Genomic DNA, 10,365 nt, shown 5'->3' on the forward strand with positions numbered 1-10,365 from the left:
CCTCTTTGCTACCTTAGTTTTGATCCAAACATGGAAAATACACCTTGTTAAGAGAAATTGCACCAGGTGCAATTCTGGCTTCTCTTGGGATTTTGAGTTCTACTATTTCACTATTGCTTTTGGTTATGCAGAGGCTAGGGTAACCTACAATCATATGTCTTTATGTGATTACAACCCAAGGGAATATTTATCAACTCATATGCATTATGGGTCAGAGGGCCTATGTCTAGGACCATGTTTTATGCACTTATGTCTAAGTCACATCCCATATTGGTTTCCTATTATTTTACCTAACTCATGCTTCTCATGGTTCAGCTTTAGTGTATAAATCAAGTTCCCACTAGCCAAATCGAAAAAAGATATAAAGAGGAGTTTTTAGAAACCAACCCAAAAAACTGCCAAGCACAATTTTGGGCAAAACCCCGAACGTGTTGAGTATCAAATCATTTTGACTAAGGCATTCCACATAAAGGTTGATAACTAATTTAGAACATGATTAAAGGAAAGAAAATACACGAAAACATAAAGGAAGTATTTTTATTTAATTAAAACGAATAATTAAGTCGTACAAAGAGTTCTAGCTTGACCCTCTACTGTTTCGAGCATGGGGAGTGTAAACTCGCTAAAGAATGTAATAAAAACAGAATAAATGAAGAAAAAAAGGTAGAACTTGAATTAAAAGCAATACGGTAAGCAAAGGTATGAAAATACAAGAAAATAACAACTAAAACATAAGACTAAAGCCTAAGAACGAGTTCTACAACGAAGGAGGAAGTAAATGAAGTTAAAAACCAGCGTGGAAGGGATGATTTGCTGCTGGAGGAATGACTTCCTTATATAGGCCCTTGAGTTGGTTGAACTTCCCACCATTTTAGGTGGAAATGAGTTGAGATTCACCTAATCACCTCTATTTGACTTAGACTCATGGTTGTAGCTTGATTCGAACACATAGGAAATGTCCTCCTTGCCTTTCATTAATCAAAACGCACGTTTTGGCAAAATTGATGTTTAAAATTGTGCCAAGCGCAATTTCTCGCAAAACTAGAAAACTGTTATTTTTCTTCGAACTTTCACTATGTTTTTCTACTTTCTTTTCTAAAGTACCATATATTGCAATTTATCCAGAAATATTCTATACATGTTCTACTTTAAGAATATGTAGTCCTTTATGGCAAATAATCATGGGAAAGGGTTCAAAATCGTGGTCAAACAGGACTACCGACACATATTTCTACAGTAAAAAGTCAACCCTAATATACCCCCAAACTTAGCCATTTGCTTGTCCTAAAGCAAAAACAACAACAACAAATCTAAAACAATCAACATGCTAGAAAGATAATTGAGCAATAATCCCAAGATTCAAAGTAAATGAATCATATACGTCTTAGGAAGGACTCCACAAGCTGAACATCCTAACTTCAATCTCAAGCCAATATACCAAAACTATCCTTTCTTTTGAAAATAAAAATGATTCTAAATTCCTTCTTTTCTAAAACACAAATCTCTTTACAAAACCAAGGAATATGCACACTTCCGTTTAGATTCATAAAGTTCACATCAAGAAGACACGTGGACCGGCTACTAGCCCCTGAGGTTTTCAACACACTAATATCGGTTTCAAACCACAACCACTTATAGAAACTTGTTAGGTAGCAACCCGGCATAAAATGATGTCGACAATGGTGTTCACGAAGTCACCTTAATATGTAGGCTACTACCTTCAAAGATGCTAACGCCACCCATTTAATGAAAATGAATGTCTATAGTGGGGACTCGCGAAAAAGTAAGTACATTTTCTTGACTCTCATCTATTTTACCACTCTTGTCGTTCTCTTTCTCTTACTTTTATTTTTCTTTTTTTCCCCTACTCTTATTTCCTCTAAAGACTCATTTTTTTAACTAGATTTTCTTGTTTTGAACTCTTTTTTCAAAAAAAATTTCTTGCATATGACTTTTTTTTTTTTTTTGCATAAGACTCTTTACTTCTTGCATTTTCGTTCTGACTCTTTTTTCGAAACATAAAAAGCATTTTATTTCTAAAATAAAAAGACAAAAACTATCATCTCCAAACTTAAGGGAAATAATGTCCTCATTGGGGAAATAAATTTTGAGAGATGCAAAATTTTCACACAAAAAGAACAAGAACTTCCAAAGCAATGAAAAAGTTGAGGTTTCAAAACAAAAAGAAGGATAACATAGTTTTATAACCAAAACAAAAAGTTGAAAATGACTTTGGCTTGATCATAAAACTAGGAAATCTAACCTATTCATGCCCTTAAATATCCTCATCGACATGATACAAAAACAAAGAACAACGTAAAGCTTTCACTAAAAAGATGAACATGTTAAGAGTTTAGAAAAGATTCATTGAAGAAGCTAAGGACAATCTAGTAGCTAGAACAAGGAATCATGCAATGCTTGAACTTAATGATATGTACAAACACAACCAACATACTCATTCCTAACCGAACTACATCCTAACAACTAACCTAGAACTAAAACTAAGCTAAACAACCTAACAAGCAAACTAAAGACATAAAAGCAACCTAAACAAACTAACATGATGTACAAGATCAATATCCACACATCCAATATCAAAGCGAAAAGAGAGAGATACTCCCCTAATCATCATTATTCTAATCCGAGCAATAATCAACAGTAGGTCGGGAAGAAGATGGTAAATCTGCCATAAGCTCATTGGGGAAAGAAGGTGCTTCATCACCGTATAACTTCATTAGGAACTCACATGTGGCATGTTGAGTAGCCAAAAGAAGCTCATATTTGCACCTTAGGTCGTCATACTACTCCCTAGTTACCACTCCTCGGTAATGGGAGAGTCTTCCTCCTAAACAATCAAATACCCTCGAACTCTCCTTAGGGATGTGACCGGCTTTTTAGGCGTTACTACATTCGCATCATCGGCTTCCACTCCCGCCTGCAAGCATAACTCAGTTATTAATCCAGGAAAAACAAATGGACCTACCATTTTCTCCGAACAACTCCGAATTTCGTTCCTTATGAGTTCTCCAAAATTGAACTCAATGCCCTTCATTAGGATGTACTTCATCATGGCTCTATTGTGCTTAATGGAGGAATCGCGAGAAGTGGCGATCGACCTATTCTTCACGACATATGTCCAAACTGTTGCTTGTTCATTGATGTCAAGGGGCTTTAAGGAAAGCTTCCCTGTTGTTGTTGAAACGGTCCATGTCTCGTGTGGTCTACAAATAGGTCTATGCGCCTCCTCCACTTGCTCATCCGATGGATGTACCACAACTTCATTACCTACAACATTAAATACATCCAACAAACCATAGTGAGTATTAATAATTGAAGGCGAAAATTTTACCACTTTACCCCCTTACTCTCACTACGTCTCCTCGGTTTGGATTGATGGTGTGACGCCCGAGAGGAGGGGTACATGAATGAATCGATACCACATCCGAATGAGAGGGATCCTGAGATTATTGAAGAATGGTCAAGAAAGGGTTAAAAAGAATTGATAGTCACTACCTATACCAACAAGGTGCACCTTCCTTTTCGGTGGCTCAATCGTAAGAACTCCAAAGTTAAGCGTGCTTGGCTTTGAGCAATCTTAAGTTGGGTGACCTCCTAGTTGCTTTACTAGGAAGCATGTGAGTGAGGACAAAGCATGCTGAAAGGACTCGTGTTGGTCTGTAGGGGCAGTCTATGCTCTTCTAAGTGGCTTAGAACTTGACGGTGGCGCAGCTAGGTCGTAGGGGAATGCCGGGGCAGAGAGGTGCCGAAACCGGATTCCGAATCCTGAGCCTGGGGCGTTACAGATGGCAGCATAAAATTCCTTCACCAAGGCATCTGATACACGTGTAGGTGGGGCAAACAACGTCTCCCAACCATTATCCACAAGCCGTCTCTTGACATTGTTCGTTGACCTCCTCAAGTGGCTGATCTACCTCTCTTAGCCCCTAGCCCTCTTGGCTATTTTTAGATGGACTAGCCTCGACCTCTTTTTGGGTAGTCAAACATGTTATAGCTGCTCGTGCAGTGTCAGCCAAATTTTTCTTTTTTCGCGTTTTCTTCACCACTTTGGTCAAGCACATATCTTTCTCTGAGGTCTCTGCAGTAGCAACGAAGTTCGGGTCATAAACATTCATAGTTGATAAAGAAGGGGTCTTACCTTTTGAAGAAGAAGAAGATGATTCCTTCATGGCATCATTAGGGACATCCACTGGACCGGATGCTCCTTCTTGCTCTTGTACAAGGGACTCCTCCATGACGCATGCACCGGAGTTCGTAATCTCACTTCATATTGAGAGATATCGTCATTTTCTTCTTCTTCCTTACACTCATCTCCATGCACTTATTGGGATAATTCTCCAAGATCCTCATTCTCTCCCTCAACATTCAGTCTTTCTTGAGCTTCCCCAATGTTTCCATCGTCCTCCAATGGTTCTTCTCCTGTTGCTTCATTCAAAGCCACCAAAATCTCGGCAATTTTTGATGTTGTCCTTTCTTATTCTAAAATCATAAAAGACTAAGGGCTTTTTATTCAAGATAGGATCTAAAAAAGTGGGAGACAAAATACCTGGTACAGCAGCTGGTGGAGTATCCTCCAAAATTGTGCCAAGCACAATTTGGTAATGTATTTCGACCGTGGCCGAATCTGAATGCTCTAATGCCTCTGTGTTGTGTTCAGAGTCTCCACTAACCTGTTCTTGACCTTCAACATTCATAGAAACAGTAGCGGAAAGAGAGGAAGGGGTAGATAATTCTAAAGATTCGGAAACGGGATTATCTTGAGAATAATTCAACCTATGGTGTTTACTCATACTATTTAATTCAAGTTGAATTTCCTCACTCATCCTTCTTGAGTTATCCATAAACCTTTGCCAATTTTCGTTTAACTCCGAAATCTTAGCACAAATTGCCTCATTTTCTTTATCCCTAATTTCTTGTTTTTTATCCCAATTTCAGCCCTCTCATTAAGCCTAGCAATTCTTTCATCTAAATCAGCCTCTTTATCACTCACGGATTGTTTTTTCCTAAGGTAGACCTTGCTAAATTCTCCTAATTCATTTTCACTATGGCCTCCTTCATTAACCCTAGCAACATGAGGTTCTAAAGTCATTTTTTCATAATACATTACGTATGGTAGATTCTTTACTAGGTCAGGATGTAATCTCTCAAAATTTTTTAAACTTTCCACCACCCAAGGGTCATTAGGATCGAAAAATACCTTTGTTCAAGGCATACGAGGTGATTCTAAGGGAATCATACCTGGTGGAGTCGGCGGGGGCAGCAACACTTTCTTCTTCCCCTTCTCATTGTTTTTCGGTTTGGAGGACGAAGAGCCTTCCATGGTTCTTGAGCTATTGCATCATTATCAACACAAAAATTCCTTCCTCAAACCCTGAGTGTTGCCGAAAAATAGATGGATGTGAGAGGCTTTGGGATTCTTGAAGATTTCTAGAGAGAAACTCGAAAACAAAGTGAGGGATTTTTGGGGTGGAAATCGCAAATGAGGGAGTGAAGTGGACTTAAGGCTTTTGTTTTCTTTTGTTAAAGCTTTTAAAAACATAATAGGGTTTAGTTTTTAAACATAACAGTCAAGCCCACGGAAGCCCTAATTAAATATTGAAAATCCCCATTTTTCTCTTAAATTGCACCTGGCCCAATTTTGATGAGGGTCAGATCTTTATCCTGCTAAATTCCAATGCAAAAGAAAAAAAAATAGATTTGACATCTACACAAAAAAACCTTAAAGAAAATATAAAAATTTTGCAAAAAGAAAATTAAAATATTTTACATAAAAACACCAACATCGACCGAGGGACTGTTGTCACTATTTTTTCATGGCTCTTTTAGTAGTACAAAGGTTTTGCCTATGTCAACATGCTCACTAAAGTATTTCTTGACTCGATAACCATTTACCTTAAAAATATTACCTTTTGAATCACTTAAATCCACAACTCCATGTGGATAAACACGTTCAACTACAAACGGGCTCGACCATCTAGACTTAAGTTTACTTGGAAACAACCTTAATCTAGAATTGAACAACAAAACTGAGTCTCCAGGTTCCAAATTCGTATCCATTATTTTCTTATCATGCTACTTTTTGGTTTGTTCTTTATACATCTTAGCATTTTCATAAGAAAACTGACGAAACTCATCCAACTCATGTAACTGTAGCAATCTTGCTTCACCTGCATCAACATAATCAAAATTTAGTTTCCGCATATCCTAAAATAATTTATGTTCTAATTCTAGCAGAAGATGGCATGCTTTACCAAAAACAATGCGATAAGGGGACATGCCTAACAGAGTTTTATAAGCAGTTCTATAAGCCTACAAAGCATCGTCAAGTTTAATAGCCTAGTCCTTCCTATTCACATTCACAGACTTCTCTAAAATCGACCTTACTGCCCTATTGGATATGTCTACTAATCCATTAGTTTGAGGGTGACAGATAGTAGCAATCTTATGATGTATGTTATACTTTTTTAACAGGTTACTCACTGCTCTATTTAAAAAGTGCATGCCCTCGTCACTAATTAACCATCTAGGTGTACCATATCTAGTGAAAATAAACTTTTGCAAGAAGAGAGAAACTACCTTGAGTAGGGGTGGCCAAATCCTCAACCCATTTTAAAACATAGTCAACAACCAAGAGAATGTAATTCTTACTGAATGAAGGCGGGACCGGACCCATGAAGTCAATGCCCCAAGCATCGAAAAGTTTAACTTCCAATATTGGGTTTAAGGGCATCTCATGTTTCCGTGTCAAGTTACCTAATCTCTGACACCAGTCAAAACTTTGAGCGAATATATGAGCATCTCAGAATAGGGACGGCCAAAAGAAACCACTTTGGAGGATCTTCATTGCAGATTTACGTCCAGCGAAATGTCCACTATATGGTGATTTGTGGCACGCCTCTAGAATCTGCTTCTGTTCATGCTCAGCAACACACCTAAAAATAATATTGTCAGGTCTCAATTTAAACAAGAAAGGTTCATCCCATCTCTCTACAGGTTTCTCTAAAAATCTGGGGTTCGAAAAAAAATAGATAACTTTGGCTATGGGGCTCGGTTTAAAGTAAAACTTGGTTTGTTGGAAAGCCTTTGAGGTGCAGAACACAAACAAACAAGTTTTGATTACTTTAAAGCAAGTTTTTAAATAAAAAAATTCTTTGCAAGAATGACAAATCGAATGCCAAGCGGAAGATAAGAACAATGGAACTTTTTATGAGATTTTCGAATAAAGAAATGTAAAGACAATGACAAGAAATTTAAAGACGGAAAATAAACATATATCCTGGTCTAGAGCCTAAGCACTGATACCAAATGATACGCGACAACCCAAGCGTATTGAGCTACTCGAGCCACAAGCCACTTGAATCCAATCGTAGAGTTGGTTCAACCCAAAATAGTAAGGGTTAGAGGGATTACCTTTGCAATCACTACCTTAAGCAGACAACTTACTCACTATGCTCGAGGCTGGAAATACTCCATGAGTTTGATGACGAGTCAAACAAGCATGCTCCGAGGGGTCAAATACAAAAGACTAAGTTCAACCACACAAAGGGATTCGAAATTCGAAGGGGGGGTTTGCACACGACAATCAGAGAACACTCAATTCTATTAATCAAAACATCTTAGATTCTAAGATGTCTCAACAATGAAGGGATACACGCCTATATATAGCCTAAGGCCCATGGCCTTTAAAGGAAATTAACCAAATTAAAAAGAAAATAAAAATTTATAAATTTATAAAATGTCCTAAACTTGTGTAAAGTTGAAATTAAAATTCATAAATAAATCAAAAATAAATCAAAAACAGATCCCACAAAAGAAATAAAGGAAATAAGAAGAGAATCTTTTCCTTAAGTGTGATGGAGTGGGTGGCAAGGCAAGTTGGGGGCACCCGTGGGGGTGGCAACATCAAATGGTGGAGGTGTCCATGGGGATGTGGTGCACGCGCAAGGAAGCTAGCACTGGAAAGGTGCGCGCGAGCGTAGGCGGTGCTAGCATGGTGTAACGGTAGGGGATGGCTGGGTAGAGCAGGCGAGGTGCGCAGGGGCACTGGCATGGCAAGCGGGTGTGCGGGTGGCATCGCATAGGTGTGCATGAAGCAGGTGGGTGCGCACTGGATTGTTGGTGGTCGTGCAGGCGTGAACGACAGGTGGGGCGCGCATGGGAAGGCGGGGCACACAAAGGTTGGTGCATGGGTGTGGCGCTGTAAGGTTAGCGTGGCAAGGGTGCACGCTAGCGATGTTAGCACTGCAAGTGGGTGGTTGGCGTGTGCGCTAGGGTGTTGGCAGTTGGCATCAGGTGGATGCACATGCTGGCGGGGCCGCTGGCCTTTTGTGAGGTTAGCACGACAGGAACACGCGGGCGCTGGCAGGACAAGGACACGTGTGGACGCTGTCGGTAGGTGGGGGCACGGGTGTAGGCGGGCGCGCGCTGGATGCTGTCAGGCGCGCACGGGGCAGCGTCTTGTGAGGTTAGCCCGTAGTTGGTGGCGTAGGCGTGCGTGTTATGGGCATTTTGCGTGCGGTCGAGGTCTCCTCTTGGCTTGACTTGATTCCAAGGACTTGAGGACAATATATGATTACATTATCTCCTCCTTCTTGAAAAGGATTCCTCTTGAATCAATAATGTCACTTACAAAAGAAAGTAACCTAATTAGTGACAAATTAGAACATTCCACACTATAATCGTCTTGAAGTGCTATCTTGTAGTCATCATCGTGCATTATTGCTAGCACTTGGAAAGAACTTTTCTCTTTGGTTCAAAGTCAAGGTAGAATTCTTGAGCATATGTTACTAATAGAATTCTTAAGCATATGTATTGACCTTCGTTGGTTGTTCATTGGCATTCAAGGTTGACAAAATTTGTTGGTCTGTCCAATGAAGTCTTCTTCGTTTTGTAGGTCTTTCTTCTAGTTCATCCTCTTTGTTGATGTAGGTTGGTTCTTGGAGCTTTGAGCCATTTATGATCACATCATACCGGATTTAACCCTGAAGGCGCATTTTGCCGAGTTGATCTTCTCTCCGTGAATGCGCATGACCTAGAAGGCTTCAGACAAGTCCTCCTCGTACTACTTGGCAGTACGGCTCTTGACGAGCATGTCGTTTACATAGAATTCCATGCTCTTCCTGATTTGAGAGGTGAACATCTTAGTCACCATCCTCTGGTTGGTCACCCCTGCATTCTTTAGCCCAAATGACATGACCTTGTAGCAGAACAAACCTTGTTCGGTAACGAATGACGTGTGTTCTTGGTCTGCAGAACGTATCTTGATCTGGTTGAACCCGGAATATGCGTCCATAAACGTCAGAAGCTTGTGTCCAACGGTGGCGTCCACTAGTTGGTCGATCTGTGGCAAGGGGAAGTTGTCCTTTGGGTAGGCCTTGTTTAGGTTAGAAAAGTTGACGCATATCCGCCTCTTTCCATTGGCCTTTTGACCAATACCACGTTGGACAACCAGTCCCAGTACTAAACTTCTCGGACGAAGCCAGATTTGAGTAACTTGTTGACCTTTTCCGCTGTGGCGGCGTTCAGAGTGACATCCATGGCTCTTTTCTTCTATTTGACCGGTTTAGCCTCGGGATCGACGCTCAGCCAGTGTATGGTAATGGCAGGGTCAATCCTGGGCATTTCCTTGTGGGACCAGGCGAAGACAAAGACATTCCTTTTGAGAAGCCCGACAAGGGGCTCCTTTCGGTTGCTGAGTAACCCTACCCCCACATTGGTGGTTTTTACGGGTCCCAGGATGGGGACTGATTCCAGCTCCTCGGCCGATGGGATGCTCTTTTCCCGCTCATCGGTGTTTACTCCTGGCGCCTCCTCTGCCACCGCAACACTTGGGTCAGCCGGCTACTTACCTTATTGGTCGGTGCTGGTGGATTCGCCTAAGGCGGTTGGACGTGGCTCGCCTGGCTTAGCTCTGATTGTACACACAACCTTGGGCTCCTTCATGGCCATCGCGTAGCATTCCCGCGAGGCTTGTTGTTGTCCAACAACATACCTCATCCCGTTTGGGGTGCGGAACTTTATCACCTGGTGGTAGGTAGATGGGATGACCTTGAACTTTTGTGTGGCAGTCCTACCCAAGATGGCGTTGTATGCCGAGGGACCCTCAACCACTATGAACTCTTCGACCATAGTGATAGCCTCCTTTTCCCTTTCCTACGGCTAGCGGCAGTTCGATGCTACCTCTGGGGTAGACGTTGTCGCCTGAGATGTAGACCAGTTGGGAGGGCACCTCTTTAGCTTGGTAGAGTCCCACTTGAGGGTTTGTAGCACCTCCAATACGAAGACGTTGGTCGAGCTTGCACCATCTACCAACATCTGGTGTGTGGGCACGTGATTAATGTCCGCCAC

At 41.0% G+C, this 10,365-nt stretch overlaps 1 protein-coding gene across 1 annotated transcript; it reads right to left on the reverse strand.

Moving 5' to 3' along the window:
* Positions 1-9,079: 9,079 nt before the first annotated feature.
* Positions 9,080-10,146, reverse strand: LOC148207752 (uncharacterized). The gene is made up of 3 exons (XM_088118304.1): positions 9,918-10,146; positions 9,577-9,830; positions 9,080-9,439 (listed from the first exon to the last, which is right to left on the reverse strand). Exons 1-3 carry the CDS (start codon positions 10,144-10,146, stop codon positions 9,080-9,082), a joined length of 843 nt encoding a protein of 280 aa, XP_087974430.1.
* Positions 10,147-10,365: the final 219 nt, after the last annotated feature.

This window comes from Momordica charantia, unplaced genomic scaffold (assembly GCF_013281855.1).
Source record: "Momordica charantia cultivar OHB3-1 unplaced genomic scaffold, Mcharantia_2.0 BLBB01000092.1, whole genome shotgun sequence".
In the NCBI taxonomy this organism is placed as follows: domain Eukaryota; kingdom Viridiplantae; phylum Streptophyta; class Magnoliopsida; order Cucurbitales; family Cucurbitaceae; genus Momordica; species Momordica charantia.

Bases quoted from the DNA above. Each gene is read 5' to 3' on its own strand.
- LOC148207752 (XM_088118304.1), bottom strand. From the start codon at position 10,146: ATGGTCGAAGAGTTCATAGTGGTTGAGGGTCCCTCGGCATACAACGCC. The intron at 9,831-9,917 runs GCGAGCCACGTC...TTGCGGTGGCAG, and splicing joins TACAATCAGAGCTAAGCCAG to AGGAGGCGCCAGGAGTAAAC. The intron at 9,440-9,576 runs GTCAAATAGAAG...ATTGGTCAAAAG, and splicing joins TCGATCCCGAGGCTAAACCG to GCCAATGGAAAGAGGCGGAT.